General features: G+C 37.7%; 1 protein-coding gene across 1 annotated transcript; it reads left to right on the top strand.

The window, feature by feature from the left end:
- The first annotated feature begins 8,767 nt into the window (after positions 1 to 8,767).
- LOC107789518 (mannose-6-phosphate isomerase 1) lies at positions 8,768 to 12,056 on the top strand. Its single transcript, XM_016611349.2, has 5 exons — positions 8,768 to 9,340; positions 9,989 to 10,156; positions 10,506 to 10,718; positions 10,868 to 11,134; positions 11,616 to 12,056. The coding sequence occupies exons 1-5, from the start codon at positions 9,032 to 9,034 to the stop codon at positions 11,922 to 11,924; spliced, it is 1,266 nt and encodes a 421-aa protein (XP_016466835.2). The 5' UTR covers positions 8,768 to 9,031; the 3' UTR covers positions 11,925 to 12,056.
- Positions 12,057 to 19,796: the final 7,740 nt, after the last annotated feature.

Raw genomic sequence — 19,796 nt, 5'->3', positions numbered from 1 at the left:
AGTATCTTTCTATCCGCTATTTTTGGGCGGCCAACCGGACTAGGGAGACCTCACGCCTTTCATCCAATAGTTCCAAGCTCGTGATCATGGCCTCGATATTTGACTCTTATGTCACATATTGGAGCCTAAGGCTCGATTCTCCTACTTCGACTAGTATTAAGGCTTCAGCCCCGTAGACCAACGAAAATAGAGTGGCCTCGGTACTAGAATTTGATGTTGTACGATATGCCCACAGGACTTCGGGCAAGATTTCCTTCCATTCCCCTTTGGCATCGGTCAACATATTTTTTAGGTTTTGAAGTATGGTCTTGTTTGTTGCTTTCGCTTGTCCGTTCCCACTAGGGTGGTAAGGTGTTGGTAGTATCTTCTTAATCTTGTGATCTTTGAAAATTTTATTTACCTTGCTTCCAATGAATTATTTCCCATTATCACACACGAACTTGACCGATATCCCAAATCAACATATTATGTGGTCCCAGATGATGTCAATGACTTCTTTCTCACGGATCGTTTCGAATGCTTGAGCCTCAACCCACTTGGAAAAATAATCGGTCATAAATAGTATGAATTGAGCTTTACCGGGTGCCCACGGTAGGGGATAGACGATGTCCATTCCCCACTTCATAAATGGTCACAGAAACGGGATCGAATGGAGTAGATCTCCTGGTTGATGGATCATCGGTACGTGTCTTTGGCAGTCATCACATTTTCGTACAAAAGTCCTTCGCATCTTTCTCCATTTATGTCCAATAATAGTCGGCCCTGGTTAATTTTCGCACCAAAGATTATTCCCCCGAGTCGTTCCCGCAAGTGCCTTCGTGAACTTCTCTCAAGGCGTATTCGGTATCTCTCGGCCCCCAAACATCTGGCTAGTGGATCGTCAAAAGTTCTCCTGAACAGTGTCCCTTCGACCAAGCTAAATTTGGCAGCTTGGTACGCAGAGCTCTCGATTCTTTGGGATCCGAGGGAGAATTTCCAATCTTCAAGTAATCTATGTACTTGTTCCTCTAATCCCAAGTTAAACTCGTTGAGTTTACTTCGGCGTGGCCTTCTTCTATTACCGATTTCATGAGTTGTACTACTGTTCCTGAGCCGAAGTCCTTCGCATCGTTCTCCATTTCGGTCCAATAATAGCTGGCCCTGATTAATTTTTGCACCAAATATTCTTCCCCTGAGTGGTTCCCGCAAGTGCCTTAGTGGACTTCTCTCAAGGTGTATTCGATATCTCCCGGCCCCCCAAACACATGGCTAGTGGACCGTCGAAAGTTCTCCTGAACAGTGTCCCTTCGACCAAGCTAAATCTGGCAGTTTGGTACGCAGAGCTCTCGATTTTTTAGGATCCGAGGGAAATTTTCCAATCTTCAAGTAATCTATGTACTTGTTCCTCCAATCCCAAGTTAAACTCATTACGTTAACTTCGGTGTGGCCTTCTTTTATTATCGATTTAGAGTTGTACTACTGTTCCTGAGCCGAACTCATCGACATCGACCGAAGACCCAAAGTTAGCTAGAGCATCGGCCTCACTGTTCTGATCTAGAGGCACATGCTGCAGGGTCCAGTTCGTGAATTGATGCAGTGTTACCTGTAACTTGTCTAAGTACCTTCGCATTCGTTCCTCTTTCACTTCGAGCGTTCCATTGACTTGATTTACTACGAAGATGGAGTCATATTTGGCTTCGATCACGTCGGCCCCAAGGCTTTTAGACAATTCAAGACCTGCAATCATGGCCTTATACTCGGCCTCATTATTAGTCAGTTTCACAATTCTAATATATTGCCTAATTACATTCCCCGTAGGTGGTTTCAACACGATGCCGAGTCCGGACCCCTTTGCGTTAGAGGCACCGTCCGTAAAAGAGTGCAGATCCTTGAGGTAGTCCCCGAGGTTAACAATAATTCCCTTTCTACTTCAGGTATCAAGACCGACGTAAAATTGGCCACGAAGTCTGCCAAAATTTGAAATTTGATGGCGGTTTGAGGTCGATACTTGATATTGTACTTGCTGATTTCGACGGCCTATTTAGCCAACCAGCCCGAGAGCTCGGGTTTGTGCATGATGTTTCTTAGCGGGTAAGATGTTACGACACATATGGGGTGGCATTTAAAGTACAATTTTAACATCCTGGAGGCACTTAGCAAAGCGAGCGCCAATTTCTTCAGGTGAGGGTACCTTGTTTCGGCCTCGCCTAGAGTTCTACTGATATAGTAGATAGGAAATTATGTACCTTCTTCTTCCCGAACTAAGACTACACTTATCGCCACCTCGAAAACCGCAAGTAAAGGTACAGTTGTTTGCCCGCCTTCGGAGTGTGCAGAAGGGGCGAGTTTGAGTTCTTCCAAAGCTTATTGGCACTCTGGGGTCTAGGAAAAATTACTCTTCTTCTTTTGTAGTGAGAAGAAACAATAGCTTTTGAAGGGGATCTCGATATGAACTGGCACAGGGCAGATTTACGCTCGGTCAGCCTCAAAACAGCCTCGACGTTGTCCACCACGGTGATATCTTCTATGGCTTTGATTTTTTCGGGATTGATCTCAAGTCCCCGATTGGATACCATGAACCCGAGGAAGTTTCCTGATCCGACCCCAAATGCGCACTTCTCCGGGTTCAGCTTCATATTGTATTTATTCAATATGTCAAAGGTTTCATGCAAATGTTTCAAATGGTCCTCTACTTGCATGGACTTGACTAGCATGTCATCAATATAAACCTCCATTGATTTTCTTATCTGTTCACTGAATATCCGGTTTACTATGCATTGATAAGTTGCACCGGCGTTCTTTAATTCGAATGGCATCACGTTGTAATAATAGGTGCCGAATTTAGTGATAAAATAGGTCTTTTCTTGATCTGCCGGGTCAATCCGAATTTGGTTGTACCGGGATAGGCATAGAGAAAGCTGAGTATCTCGTGCCTGGCTGTTGCTTCGATCATCCGATCGATTTTAGGAAAAGGAAAAGAATCCTTAGGGCACACCTTGCTCAAGTCTTTGAAATCTACATACATTCTTAGCTTATTTCCTTTTTTAGGCACTATCTCTACGTTAGCTAACCAGTACAGGTACTTAACTCCCGAATGGACCCTATTTTAAGGAGTTTAGATACCTCATCCTTGATGAATGTATGCTTGATCTAGGACTGAGGTCTCCTATTCTGTTTAACTTCGGGTCCAAACTCAGCTTATGAGTGGTTACCTCCGGCGGGATCCCAGTCATGTCAATATGGGACCAAGAGAAACAAGCTACGTTAGATTTAAGAAAATTAATGAGTTTTTCCCTGAGCTCGGGGGTTAATCCCGTGCCCAGGTATACCTTTCAATCCGGCAGATGTGTGATCAATGCGACTTATTCCAACTCTTGGATTGTTGATTTGGTGGCGTCGGTATTATCAGGAGCTATGAATGATCTCGGAACTCCTTAATTATCTTCCTCGTCGACTCCTCGTTCCTCCGATCTGGCCGGGACCAACGTCGATGGTTACTATTTAACTTCGGCCTTTCTGGTCGGCTCTGTGTTCCTTAATGTCGAGACGGCGGGCACCGAGAGTACTTAATCGACTATAAACATCTCCTTTGCAGCCGGCTGTTCTCCATATACCGTCTTGATTCCTCCCGGTGTAGAAAACTTTAACGCCTGGTGTAAACATCTCCTTGTGAACCCATGGTCTTCCGAATAGAGCGTTATATATCATATCCCCTTCGATCACATAGAACTTTATTTCCTGGATGGTCCTCGCGGTATTCACTGGTAGGGTTATCTCCCTTTTAGTGATTTCGCACGCCATGTTAAATCCGTTCAACACCCGAATGCTGGTACTATTTGGTCTTGTAACCCCAACTGCTCTACGAGCCTCGATCTGATGATGTTGGCCGGGCTACCTGGATCAATCATCATACGTTTAACTGGAGATTTATTAATAAGTACAGATATTAACAGTGCATCATTATGAGGTTGTACGATTCCCTCAGCATCCTCGTTGCTGAACAAAATGGTTCCCTCCAGGATATAATCTCGGGTGCGTTTCTCCCTTGTGATAGATACTTTAGTGCATTTTATCATCGACCCTTGAGGGACATCGACCCCTCCAATGATCATGTTGATGATGTGTTAAGGTTCCTCTTGTTCGGTCTGTTTGTTAGCGTCCCTGTTTCTTAAGTGTTTTTTCGCTCAATCACTTAAGAATTCTCGTAGGTGCCCGTTATTAAACAACCGGGCAACTTCTTCTCTCAATTGCCGGCAATCCTCGGTCCTATGGATGGCCATGAGTGCCATGATATTTTCACATCAAGTTAGGATCTCTCTAGGTAAGGTCATACTGTAATGTTCGAGGCCACTTGGTGTCCTTGATGTGCCCGATGGCTGACATGATACTGACAGCATCGACGTTGAAGTTATATTCCGACAATATTGGTGCCTCCCTAGCCCCCGACGGCCTATCGAAAATGTTTTTTCTTATCAGACTTCGAATATTAGACCCTCGATCACTTCATTTTTCGTTTCTCGTAGGGTGACGCCCGGACCCGTTACCCCTTCGACTCCGCTGTATGGTTGATACCAGTCTCGGATCAATCTTGGTTCATGATCGTTGACTCTCTTAGACCTGTCATCGTTTCTAATGGTACAAACAGACTCAGAGGCTGCTCCGAATTAGTCATCCTCGACTCTGATTTTTGACTGGTACCTATTGTGGACATCGACCCAAGAAACCGCTGGGTATTCTACTAAATTTTGATTTAGCTGCTGCGAAACCAAGGAACTTCGGGGTTTAAGTCCTTGAGTGAATGCCTGAATGGCCCAATCATCCAAAACCGGAGGTAGATCCATCCGTTCCATTTGAAATCTTGATACAAACTCCCTGAGAATATTGTTGTTCTTAACCTTGAAAAGGTCCGATTTCCTTGTCTCGACTTTGATGGCCCCGGCATGAGCCTTCATAAAGGCATCTACAAGGATAGTAAATGAATCAATAGAATTTGGGGGTAAGTTGTGATATCATATCATTGCTCCTTTTGATAGAGTTTCCTCGAACTTCTTTAGCAACACCGCCTCGATTTCATCATCTTCCAAGTCGTTCCCCTTGATAGCACACGTATAGGAGGTCACATGCTCGTTTGGATCCGTGGTTCCATTATACTTTGTAATATCGGGAATACAAAACCTCTTTGGTATCAGCTTCGGTGCGGCGCTTGGAGGGAAAGGCTTTTGGATAAACTTCTTGGAATCTGGTCCTTTTAATATCGGGGGTGCTCCCGGGATTTGATCGACCTTGGAGTTATATGTCTTCACCTTTTTGTCATTGGCCTTAATTTTCTTCTCACCTGATTCCACCTGCTTGGCCAATGCTTCAAGCATTTTTATTATCTCGGGGTTGGCCTTGGGCTCAGCTTCATCCGACCTCTTGGTGGTTTGCTCGTTTCTTCGGGTGTTCTGCCGGAATCGTTTCGGCTCAACCCTACCAGGAAGGTGGCCATGATTTTGCAGCTGTGTTATCGCAGCTTGTTGAGCCTGCAGCATTTCGAAGATTAGCCGCAGGCTTATCCCATCACCTTCGCCTTCGGGCGTTTCTCTAACTGTTGGTCGAGGGCCTCCACGAATGTTATTTTCGGGGTCAATTGGCAGGTGGGCGTCGATAGCAACGTGTGAATTGGCGTCGATTAGATTGGCAGTTTGGACTCCATTGGGGTCAACATGGGGCACCTTATTGCTAGGCACCAGGTTGTTGTTTTCTCCATGATGGTCAGACTCAGCCTCAACGTTCAAGTGAGCAGACTGGAAATTTGACATTTTTAAGCTGACATGAAATTAAAACCTTAAAGAACAAGCGTAAAATAGAGTGTTATGAAAATTTGTATCAAACCACCACTATTATCTTTAGCCCCACGGTGGGCGCCAAACTGTTTACCCTTAAAACAGATAACAATTGAATTTGTATGCGATTTTAAGGATACGTGGATTGATTCAACACAAATAATCAAGAATGTTAGATAAACGAATTAAAGATAAAATGAATAGACAAACCAGTTGTGACGTTAATGTCAGGCTCGGATTTAAGCTGAACAATAGTTTTGTCCTGGGCCGGACCCTCGAATCGAAGCCAAATGTATATAAAGAACAATAATTAAAATAAGAACTTTTCAATAGCTAGAAAGTAGAGAAATAAGTTTGTATTGCCTTGATATGCGTCTTACAATGTGTCCTATTGAAATAAAAGCTTCCCCTTTATATAGTAGGAGAGTTTCATCTCTGGTACAATTCTAAAAAAGGTAAAAATTCTCCTTTCTTGTCAAATATTGATCCACTATCGACGTCGGGCGAGATATGCGCCGTGATATCCGGTGAGGCGTGTATATCACGGCCCTCTGTCAAATGTGTGCAACCGTTACCATGCTTTCCGAGGTCTCGGAACTCGTTCTGGGTTCGAGAAGGTGTTGTCTTATCAGGCCTGGTGGCGAGCACTTCGTTCGGGGCCCGATGCGAGAAGTTCCTATCTTCGATTCCGATCCCATGTAGTCATATCCTTGCTGCGTTTGACCCATCGAGAAATTGGGGTATGCGTTAGCCCCGGTTTCACCCGTATACAATTTTAAAAGACAAAAATAAAAAATTCAACAAAACAACTATGATCAATACAGCTAGACAAGAGTGGCTAGGAAACTTAAAAAGATTAAAACTTGTATATGGCGATTAGAACTGTAGAACTTTAGTCACCAATTTATTTCATACAAAAAGAAAAAAAATGAAAAAGAAGAATAAATGTTTGAAGTCAAATATTTGTTTATTATAGAAATACATAAAGGTATGCCCAAGCATGACGTGTACCGTGGAAGCCGAAAAAAGAAAGGCTGCAGCTGAGGACCACATGATCAACTGACAACGAACTCTACCGACTCACCGCTTGAGATTTGAGATCATAACGGCGTGCGTGACTCTTCCGCAATTCGGAGCATATTTCCGTATTATACCAAAAACATAATTGCATATTTCCCGTATTCTCCACCAAATTTAATATAATTTTCCCCCTTTTTCTTGATATATATGTGCACTAAACTTAATATATCAATATCAATAATTAATGATAATGATTATATTTCAAATTCAGATTAATTAAAGTGATCTTTAAGTTTAATTTCTGTACCATTACTGTTACTACTTTTTCTTTTTTGTTAATTACAAAATAATAATATTTTTATATTTAGTAACTATTTAACTTTAAAATGACGATTTATCCTTAATGAGATAATATAAAGCCACACAAATAGATATAGCTCATTTTAGACTATAAGTTTCGAACGTTTTTTTTCTTTTTTTTTAAAATTTTGTGTATAATCAAATACTATTATATAAATTGGGATTGAGGGAGTATAATTTCATATCATTCTTCAAAAGAATTCTTGTTATATTATTAATAGCATGCTTATTCCAAAACAAGCTTGTTGGATGGTTAGAAAAATTATGAATGCAAGGTATAAATACTACTAGAAAACTGTCTAATTTCGTCCAAAAAAATCGACCGATACTGATCGAAATTTGAGGAAAAGCGACCAATATCGGTCGGAATTTGAGGAAAAGCATGATAATACAATTGTATTTACATATACTTGGAAACTCTGCTTAGGTATCATGGAAGTGCTTCATTAATGTTCAAAAATGATGCAAGCTAAGGCCAAAGTTTATATATATTAACTATAGTAGTATGTGGCTTCACCTTCAAGATAAGCTGCTCACTAGTGACAGACATGTTAATGAAAAATCAATTATTGGTATATGGTGAGACAATTCATGCTATCTGAGGTGTTTAAGAAGAGAAGCAGGGCTGCAAATGATATTGCTAGAGGTGTTGCATACATTTCTAATGTCTGTGTGCTGCATTAGCTAGGATATATCAGAAGACTACTTTAGACGTTTTTTATTTTAGCCGTTTAGTTTTCTTTACTTAAATTTTTAGTTTTTCTCTGTCATTCTGTGTACTTTGAAGTAAAAAGGAAATCCTCCTATCTTGTAGCAGTTGTTTAAGACAACCAACAAAATGTGTTAAGCTGTTTTGTATTATTTTTTTAGAAAAATTCTAAGGATAACCCGCGGCCGTTACATTTTGGGTGTGCACTGGATAACACGATTACTGTACAATAACTTATAAATCAAATATGAGACGTAAACCGTACTGGACAAGCTCGATGCAACGAACTCTGACTGAGAAAGCTGCTGGTCTATTTTATATTATTTATTGGTGATTAATAGTACTCCCTCCGTTTCAATTTATGTGAACCTATTTGACTGGACACGAAGTTTAAGAAAATAGAGAATACTTTTAAACTTATGGTGTAAAATGAGGCACATATATTTTGTTTGGCGATAAATCATTACATAAAGGTAAATTATTTCCAAATAAGGAAAGATATCATTCTTTTTGACACAGACTAAAAAGGAACAGGTTCACATGAATTGAAACGGATGGAGTATATTTTAGTTATAAAAAAGGTTTTAAGTACTAGTCGTGAAAATAATTTCTTGTGTAATATAAAATAAAAATTACTTACAATAAATTCACCTATGATACAATTGTTTAATTTATGACTTCGTGGCCTTTACCGTGTTCAATGCAAATCCAAATTTGCATTAATAACTAGTAGCTTGACAAAATATAATTTTGTATTGATTATCCTTAAGTTGACAAAATCTTATTTTGTACAGTATTAGTACTATTTCGACGTTGACAATTGAGAATAAATCTTTTTTTTCTCTTATTTATATGTGTGAAACTGCTACTTTGCGTGATCACGCTAAAATTTCTTTATTAAATCCGTCCTCCTTTGATTATTCCTCGTTCCCTCCTTTGAACAGTTTGCCTTCAAACCGAAGTCCCTCTTACTCCTTTGAATAGAGAAGCAGCAAACATTTATTGCTCCTCTGCACCCCACGATCCTCCTCCTTCTTTATAGCCTTTCATTTCACTCTAACATAAACAGAGACTACTACAAGTTTCGTAGACAATTTAAGAAGGAAAAGGTTGTTTTTTTTTTTACTTAAATCATTCTATGGAGGAAGGAGGAGGGCTGGTGAGGTTGAAGGGGTGTGTGAAGAATTACGATTGGGGAAGACTGGGGAAGGAATCTCGTGTTGCGCGCCTTTATTCGCGAAATAATGGTGACCATACTATTGAGCAGGACAAGCCTTATGCGGAATTTTGGATTGGTACTCACGATTCTGGGCCTTCCTATGTTGTGAAAGGACCAGCTGAGAATGGATTGGCGTTGACATTGAAGAATTGGATTGAAAGCAACCCAAGTGTTGTTGGAGATAAGATTGTGAACAAGTGGGGTACCGACCTTCCTTTTCTCTTCAAGGTTTGCTCCCTTCAATCGCTTGTCTAAGAATTCTTGCAACGCTACCCATCTGAGTTACTGCTTTCGAAATTTTATATTTGGTAGATTTCTTAATTATAACTGGATTGTTAGCCACTTTCCTTTGGAATCGTATCAAGTTTTGATTTTTCATTATTTGCTCTCCCGTATAATTATATTCCTCTATAATAGCTACTGATTCAGGGCCAAATTATCTAGTATTCGGTTTCAATTCGAACATAGATTTCATTTTTAAGCAAATAACTAAAAGAGATTTTGATACTAATGAACTACATTAAAAGTAGTGCAGTTTTAAAAATCATATGAAAAAAGTGCACTCTTTCATGTAGTAATGGAGTCAATATAAAATTAGAAGCAGAAACACCAGAGTTGAGAGTACTCCAAATATCAGATAAGGAGACAATTCTATTTATCTAAGTTAACTTGATACATTTTGGATGAGCTAAATCCCTTTGTAGTTGTCTATCAGTATGGTTTTGATAAGTGTCTAATGTCACAGGCGGATTCAGAATTTTAAGCTTATAGGTTCCTACTACAAAAGCTTATAGTTTATGCAAAAGTTACTGGGTTCACGGGAACCCATAATATTTGATCTAGATCCGCCCCTGTCTAACATGTGTCGACTTTTAGGTACTTTCTGTTGCAAAAGCTTTGTCCATACAGGCCCATCCAGACAAGGATTTGGCCACTCGTTTGCATAATGAGCTCCCGGATGTTTATAAGGATGACAATCACAAACCGGAGATGGCATTGGCATTGACAGAATTTGAGGCCTTATGTGGATTTATAAGTCTTGAGGTACTCAACATCTTTGTTGTAAATTAAAATTTTGTTTTGGTCATAATATTTGCAATTTTTTCAACTTTGAAACTGGCATAGTTACATTTGCTACCGGTTTGCCATCCATATTCTGTTAGACTGCAAGCCTGGAAAAGCTTTATCCTTGTCCTTGATCTTATTGTAGCATAAACGCTAATATTGCATATAGAAGAATGGTGTAACTTAAACTTATTTTGGCTCACTTGAGAAGCAGTATCTGTTGTGCTCTTTAGCTTGAGATAATAAATGGACTTAAACTTCCATGAGTATATGAAAAACGAAAAGACAAGTTCGATGTGATTTAACAAATACGTATGAATTTGTTTAGGAGCTTAAGATGATTGTTCAAACTGTGCCCGAGATTATCGAAGTGGTCGGCAATGCACACGCAGAGCAAGTATTAGACTTGAATGAGGATGGTGAAAAGGAGAAAGTTAAATTAGTGCTACAATCAGTGTTTACTGAGATAATGTCAGCAAGCAAGGATATGATTGCTGAAGTGATAGCCAAGCTGATTAGTCGCCTACACATAAAAAATCAGGTAAAGTCATAATAGTCCCCGGTCAACTATAAGTTAAGATGTGTTTGTAAATCTCAGCAGTAGTTGTAACTCTTCTTTTTGTACTTTTGCATGGTGGAGACTTATTCATGTGGACGGTAATTACGACTTTTTCATCTTTCATGTTGTAGGCAAGGCAGCTGACTGAGAAAGAACAAGTGGTCCTAAGACTCGAGAAGCAATATCCAGCTGATGTTGGTGTCTTGGCTGCATTCTTGTTAAATTATGTAAAACTCAAACCTGGTGAAGCTTTGTATTTAGGGCCAAATGAACCTCATGCTTATATATATGGTGATTGTGTTGAAATCATGGCAACATCAGACAACGTGGTACGTGCTGGCTTAACTCCAAAGCACCGGGATGTTAAAACTCTAAGCTCAATGCTCACTTACAGACAGGTACGAACTGTCACAGACACCATTTTTAGGTCATTCTTTAAAATTGAACTTCCTGATTGGATTTTGAGTATAGCAGCAACCTTGTTATGTACTTCAAAACATTGGGGGTTGAAATAGGTTAGGAAAGAGTTGCATTATTGTGATATCGAGTTACTAACTAAAATTAGTTAGGACATTTAGGATTATAATGCATATATTGAGCATCTTTTAAGAGTCTACCATCAAGAATGTATAAGTGTTCAAGTCACTTGTCTTGCCAATTGATGCATACATTGTTAAGCTAGTCATGCTCGTGGAACTTGGTCAATGATATTTAGAACATCTCCTTGTATAACCTATTTGTAGTTTCTATTGGGCTATTCCACAATTTTGGCTGTGGGCAGGCTAAATATTTGGCAAGAGTCTCTTAATTAAGTGCAATTAAAATGGTATTGGGTGTCTGCTTATTTATCTACGCATATAAATTCGTTCTTTGTTGCAGGATTTTCCTGAAATTTTGAATGGTACTGCAGTAAATCCACACACTATGAGGTACATTCCTCCTTTTGAAGAATTTGAGGTCGATCGCTGTATTCTTCCCAAACAATCAACTGCTGAATTTCCTGCTATTCCTGGACCCTCCATTTTTATGGTCATGGAGGGAGAGGGAACAATGACCACATCGTCGGGCGAGATTGTTTGTGAAGGGGATGTCTTATTTGCAGCTGCAAACACCAGCATTACAGTCGCAACATCTTCTGGTTTGCACTTATATAGAGCAGGAGTAAGCAGCAGTTTTTTTGAGAAGTGAGTTGTGTTACATCTGCTAAAGTTGGCTGATCCAACCTTGTAATATAAATGTGTGCATGAATATATGTACTTGCACTTCTGTAAATCAGGTATATAAGCAAAATATCAGTAGAAGGGTGGAAAGTTGTTATAGTTAGCTCATTATACGGGTTCAGTGATACACAATCCCAGATCAATCCTCCACAGAAAAAGAACAAAACAAAAGACAGCAACAATCGTCACGTATCTACATCAGTTGTTGAATGGAATAAGCTTGAGTGTGGAGAAAGTGAAGGAAAAAAATAACAGGTAAATCAGTGAGTTTTTAATCTCCAAACACGGGTTCCTTTAAAATTTTCAGGTCTCAACTATTGTCTATTGGTAGAGTGTGTTAGAGAAAATAATGCATGCATTAGCTTTGTGTATTAGTGATGCTTTGTTTGGTACACCTTTTCAACCTATGTATAACTAATACAAGCATTAGTTATACACTCTATTTGGTATTATCTTATGTATAACTAATACATAGAAAATCATGGCATTAGCAATACAAAGGCTATTAATGCATGCATTAGCATGGTTAAAGATAAAATTATCCTTAAAGTCTCTTAAGTTAAAGAATATGGAGGGCATTTTTGTAAACAATTAAATTTTTTAAAAATTATGCAATGCATTTTAATTTTTAATACACCACACCAAACAATGCATAAGAAATAATTTTTGTATAACTAATGCTTGCATTAGTAATTCATGCATTACTAACACACCTTATTTAACATTATTAATGTACATCCTACCAAACGACCCCTAACTAAGCACCCTGGAAGTAAACATGCCTGCTTGGCACTTCAAGGGCATTCTGGTAATTTCATATGAAATGTAGCAATTTAATTGGATAAAAAGGCATCTTACTCTAACTTCCATAGATATTTGAGTGACTAAAGACCGAATTGACCTTTGCTTTTCTCAACATACATCACCATTTATTATCCCAAAGCTTTTTCTGGAGATGTGGGTCCCAACTCCCAAAACTAACTCTATGTTTATCATTTGCAAGTATACGAGTTTTGTCATGGCCATGTGTTGTTGTACAAAGGGGTATTTGTATGTATACCTAATTTTTTTGTTAACTTTTAATTTATACCCGCTTTACAAAAATAATTATAAGCGTACTCACTTTTTGGGTAACTTCAGACATATGGGTTTGAAGTACCAAAAATTTATGTTTGAAATTTGAACTTCAAAATGTTTTGCCTGAAGTGTAGCAAAATTTCAGATATTTTTGCCTGAAGTTTGGCCTCACTTGCAAAGGCAATCACGCAAACTTCAATTCATAGTGCAATGACAAAATTCAGCTCAATAAAACTACAACATGTTTTGGCTGAAATTTTTATTTTGTAATTGCTGAACTTCAGCATTCTAGGAGTTGAAGTTTATTTTGTAATTGCTGAACTTCAGCATTCTAGGAGCTGAAGTTTGTATTGTAATTGATGAACTTCAGCATTCTAGGAGTTGAAGTTTATTTTGTAATTGCTGAACTTCAGCATTCTAGGAGCTGAAGTTTGTTTTGTAATTGCTGAACTTTAGCATTCTAGGGCTGAAGTTTGTTTTGTATTTGCTGAATTTCAGCATTCTAGGAGCTGGAGTTTTTGTTTATATTTGTTGAACTTCAGCATTCTTAGAGATGAAGTTCTAAGTCTGCACACGGAAATGAGGAAGATAATCTTTCAAAAAAACGAATTCAACAAAAGAAAATATTGTACAAAAACGAAATAGTATTAAACAACAATGAATTTAATAGATCATGATTAGCAGCGATTGATGCAGTTCATTTCAAAGATTAAAGAATGAAAAATATTTTCGATATGAAAACAAGTTACTACAGGTAAATTAGAACCAAAAACTAATGTGCATGTAAAGCTAAAATATCTAAGAGGTTAAATTATTGTGAATAAAATCAAACTGAACATGATGGGACAAACAAATATATATGAATCATCAGGCTAGAACGCATAACCATATCTCAAACTTTAGTATTCATAAAACAAAAGAGGAGAAAGAGGTCTGCAGTTGTTTAAAAAGTGGGTACAAGTTACAACTTTTTAAAAAATGGGTATAGGTTAAATAGGGGCGTCGCAATTTTTGTACAAATCTTTGAAAACATGGGGCCCCATTTGATAGACGTAGGCTAAAAATTAATTACAGTTTTTATATTGGCATTGTAATTTATTGTATACGTTGTTTTTGTCATACTACTACATTGATATTCTTATTTAATTTTATGGCTATTTGTGTTACTAACTTTATTTTTAATTTACATAACATAAAAAATATAGTTTATTGTTGGCATTTGGACAAATATTTGACAAAGTTGAAAAATAAATTACTTAAAGTTAAAAGAAATATAATTGGAAGTTAAAGTTGTGTTTGCACATAAATTCTATTTGAAAATAAGAAATTGAGTAATTATTATTTCAATTGAAATAATCCTCAAAAATTATTCAACATAACGGTTTGCCACCATCTCCATCGCACCCACTGAACTATATATGCAACAATGTTTTAACTTGCAGCACCATTACTGAAAATTGCTTGTTCAAATTTTTATCTGATTTTCTAAAATATTAATGTTTTTATACTGTTTTGTCTAGAAAACATATTTGTCATCAAAGATGGCAATCTGGATTATGCTCTTTCAATTTTTAAGAATGGAATATAAATTTGGTACTAATATGTAAGTTTAAAGGTAAATATATGTATAACGGTTATTAGAATTTTAAAAAATATTTTAATCTTGTATACCATATACCATTTAAAAGAAAGGTAGAGAATGTTTAAAAAAATATCAAAGCAACTTGGTATAAATTGAACTCACCCAAAAGTGGTCAAACAAAAATTTGGCAACAACATACACAATCTCAAACTGATAAAAAGAAGAGCTTGGTAACACATACAGGCTTTTAAGACACATAAAACCAGTTTACGTGAGAGGATTTCTGCACCTCTTCAAATGCATATTTATTTTGTTCCTTTTGTCATCTTGGTGAATTACTTCAAAGTTCAAACTCAACTAAAAGCTACTGAGCATATTAAAATTAAACACAAATTTCCAAGCCAAGCGAAAATATTACAACAGTAACCAATCTCCTAATAAGTAAAGCATGGTATTAACTGTCAAAGTCAAAGACGTAGGGAAAACATTTAAAGGAAATTTAGAAGTTTACAAACATTTATAGGAAACTAATATACGATGCGCATTGACTCAAGTTGCAGGATTTTGCAAGAGACAATTAAAAGAAAGCTAAGAGAGTAGGAATAGGTGCTATAACGGAGCACCATTTTGTTCTATGATTGAATTGAATTCAAACTTCGGGCGTTACCTCATGTTTCTAGTGGAAGAAAAAATCAGCACAAAAAGATTCAAGAGTCGGACTAGTGGCGGACCTAGAATTTCTAGTCAATGGGTGCTCGAGCAATCACCCTTCTCTGTGTGGGTCTGTCTTAATTAGCCGCAACCTGTAACCTGTGAAAAGAGAGAAGAACCATACTTCTGAAAAGGTGGTTGTCATTTTACATTTAAAAGATAAATTCATCATTTTTTTGTATTACTCTAGCTAAATATGAATCTTCTGAATAATTGTACATCAGTCAGTACATGGACATAAATAAATAAGTTCCAAATGAAAGACTATCCAATGCTATGGGTGCTTAATGAACGATTTATATCATATAGTATTAAAATATCAATATAATTATATATACTCATTAGCAGTTTAATGGGTGCTTCAACAGCCACTCTTCTATATGATAAACATGTCTGTTCAAATATTTAATTACTTAGCACATCTTTCATACTAAGTTCTAATGCAAGAAACATCTTACACAGGTAAAGATCAATAAGAATCTCTACGTAAGTTTTGATCATAATTCCCATTGTTCTTAACAGAATGTTTTGAAGAAACCTTGGCAATAACAGCTACGAACTCTCTATCATACTGGTCATGCTATGGTGATAACTTATTAGTGAAGTTTACTTTGAGATATCATAAACTTATATAGATCTATTCTTAATACATATTTCAGAATTGGCTAAATAGTTAGCTGTATTTTTATTTTTGCAATAGATATCTGGGCGGACCTAGGGCATTGAATATGGGTTCCCGGGAACCCAGTAACTCTTGCGTAGACCCTATATTTATATAAAAAAATTCACTAAATATTTATAAATATCTAATTGTGAACCCACTTATTATTGCATATTAATTTTAAAATTACGGTAGGAACCCATAAGCCTCAAATCCGGAATCCGCCTCCTGTCTGCGCAACTTGTTTATACTGTCTCACTTTGCTTAATTTTACACCAAGACTCCCTTTTTTTTAATCCAGTGTATTTAGTTTATCGCAACTTCATTTTAGCCTTTTGCGTAAGTTACCAATTTTTAATTAGGGGTGAATTATCTATCTATCTATCAATATCCAACTAGACTCTACTTTACACTTAACCTCTAATGGAAGCTTTCATAGCCTTGTCATATTAAAGATCATAAATTTTAGAAGTTTTTTCGACGACACAAATGTTATGACCGGTTAATAATTACAAATTTCAAAAGTTTTCATTATTTTTTAAATACCCCAATTTAAATAGAGGGCATAGTTCGTCCGTGTATTATCTTTTCATATCGAAATCCAAAGCAGGTCCAACCAGCCCTTCTCTTCCCAAGTGAAGCAACAAATTAAACCCAAAGATAATAAGAAAATCTTATGGAAATCCTAATTCATTGAAGAATTTTCTCAAACACTTATGGAGCACACCAGAATATCATCAATGAACACTATGATCGAGAGTGGACTTTTTGATATCGGGGTCGGATTCCGATTTCGAAAGTTGGAGTAGGTCCGTAATATCAAATGTGACTTGTGTGCAAAATTTGGGGTGAATCAGACGTGATTCGATAGGTTTCAGAGTCGTTTGTAGAAATTCCTTAGTTCCAATAGGCTTGAATTGGGGTGTGATTCGTGTTTTTGATGTTGTTAGAGGTGGTTTGAGGGCTCGACTAAGTTCGTATCATATTTTAGGACTTGTTGGTATATTTGGTTGAGATCCCGTGGGCCTCGGGTTGATTTCAGATAGTTAACGAATCGAAAATGGGACGTGGTGCATGGCTGAAGCAGAGACTCTACTGGTGCAACCGCACTTGTGGAGCTTTGATTGTAGGTGCGAGCTCACAAGTGCGGGATGTGTTGAGCAGATGTGACTTTGGAGAGGAGTGTGCAGGGGCCCGCAGGTGCGAGGGAATTACCACACCTGCGTGACCGTAGATGCGGCAGGGGATCGCAGAAGCAGAAATAGGCATGGGAGCTGGGTCCGCAGAAGCGAGTCCGTAGGGGTGGATGAAACCGTAGAAGCGGGTATGTGGTCACTTCTGCGACGCCGCAGAAGCGGATAAGTGGCCGCAGAAGTGGGAGTGCTGGGCATATTATTTAAAAACGAGGGTTCGCGATTTTTCTTCATTTGCAACATTTCAAGCTCGGGGTTTGGCGATTCTTGAGAGGATTTTCGAGGGGATTCTTGAGGTAAGTCCCTTGTGCTCATTTTTTTTATCAATAATCTTGTTTTCCCATTGAGTTTTCCACCTACTTTGTGTGTATTTAAGGTGAAATTTGGGAGTGTGGGGTTAGGAATTTGGAGAGTTTGATTTGGGGATTTGAGTAACGATTTGGTGTCGGATTTTGGTAAATTTGGTATGGTTGGACTCATGGTTGTATGGGCTGTCTTTTGAGTCGATTTTTGACTTTTGATTAATAACTTAGTGTTTTTCTTATGGAATTGATTCCTTAGCCCGTGTTGATTATATCGAATTGCTTATGGCTAGATTCGAGGCATTTAGAGGCCGTTTCCGCGAGGTAAGGGTGTGTTGGAGTAGAGATTTGCTCGGATTGAGGTAAGTAACAGTTCTAAATTTAGTTATGAGGGTACGAAATCTCGTATTATGTGTCATGTGTTTGATTTTGAGGTGACACACATGCTAGGTGACAGGCGTGTGGGCATGCACCATAGGAATTGTGACTTGGTCAATTCCATGAAACTATATAGTTGAATAATCTGTTGTTATCCGTACATTTTTTCACATATTAGAGAAATTGAACTGCAAATCATGTTTAGACCATGTGTTGACACTGTAGGGACCCACAGAGGTCGTGTACATATTGAATTATCTGCTAAATTATAATTTTGTACTCAGTCACAGTTTTACTTGCATATTACATCTTAGTCTCTATGGTTCATTATTGATGCATTATATCATTATTGTTTGTGCTGATTATCATAATTTCTAAGAGCCCGAGAGACTAAAGAGGTTGATGACTGAGTGAGGCCGAGGGCCTGATTGTGAAGATGTTTATGGGATCGGGTTGCACGTCGCAACATGTTTCATTGATATATGCCATGATTGGCTTGTTATAGCATTTGGGCCGAAAGAGCCCCTCCGGAGTCTGTACACACCCCTAGTGAAAGCAGGTACCTACTGAGTGCGAGTGCCGAGTACCGAATGCTGAGCGATTGAGAGGAATGAGTGACTGTAAAGAATTGTGATTATGAGGTTGGAGTGAATGGGAGGACTGAGTGACTGTTGCTCTGAGAGGATGCATTTGACTTTTATTTCTGTTGCACTTCAGCTGTCATATATCACCGTCTTGTAATTTCTAATAGATATTATATTCTGTTTCGCTTGAACTTGACATGGATTAAGTGTTGTGGCCTAAATTGTCGAACTTGAAAGTATGCCTACCTTTCTGTGTTGAAATTACTGAAATTGAACTATAATTGTGAAGCTCGTCACTACTTTCAGTTCTTTATTTAGTCTTGTTACCTACTGAGTTGGTTGTACTCATGCTACACCCTGCACTTCGTGTGCAAATCCAGGTGTTTTCGAACACTGTGGGTATTGATTCCTTTGCACAATTGATCGTTTGGAGATTTCAAGGTAGCTGCCCGGTGTTTCGCAGACCTTGTCTCTTCTTCCCTATCTTTCCGCTTATTGTATTTAGTTTCAGACTATCATAGACATCATTTTCCAGACTTGTGATGTATAGATGCTCATGTACTCTATGACACCCCGATAGTTGGGAACATCTGCATTGAGTTTTGGGTTTCTGTCCTGTTTATGAGAACTTTTATTATTTAAACTGCTTTAATTCATTTTTTGTTAAAACTGTTGGAAATAATTTGTAATGTCGGCTTGCCTAGTACCATGTTATGCGCCATCACGACAGGTTAGGATTTTGGACCGTGACACCAACAAAGAGCAAAGTACCGTACGTAGAGCTGGAGTAGTCATCAAAACCTAGCTATGGGTTCTCCATGAAATTATAAAAATACTTTTAACCATTTGATTTCATGTATCACTATCTAAATTCCAAATACTACTTTAACTATCTAACAAGATTTTGTTTCCATTTTTGTCAAGTTTTAATAAGACAACAAAAATTGAAGTAAAATGGATTTTTTTCAGAATTCATGCCTCCATTTAGGGGTTTTTTTTTCTTCCAGAGTGTAGTATATTTGCAAGTTTTATTAAATAAAAAATAATGCAACACTCACTCTAATTTGGACTTATATGTGCATCCAAAACTTTTGGCATTCAAAGTGTAATCTAATATCCAAATAATACTAATATTGATATATAGATCAAAATCTTCAATTTTGAATAGTAGTTTTGTTTATGCTCTTTTAATTAATTTTTTGTGCTATTTGCATTTCTAATATTTTATTAGAGAATCAAACCTAAAATAATAGGTGTAAGACTTAATCATCTCTGGTAACTAATACACTACTTAATGAATTTGAAAAGAAAATATGTCGAAATGTAGTTTTTCTTCACTTTTATATTTTCTG

This window comes from Nicotiana tabacum, chromosome 17 (genome assembly GCF_000715075.1).
Source record: "Nicotiana tabacum cultivar K326 chromosome 17, ASM71507v2, whole genome shotgun sequence".
In the NCBI taxonomy this organism is placed as follows: Eukaryota; Viridiplantae; Streptophyta; class Magnoliopsida; order Solanales; family Solanaceae; genus Nicotiana; species Nicotiana tabacum.
The sequence above is the reverse complement of the archived record's forward strand: the minus strand, read 5'-3'. Positions and strand labels throughout refer to the sequence as shown.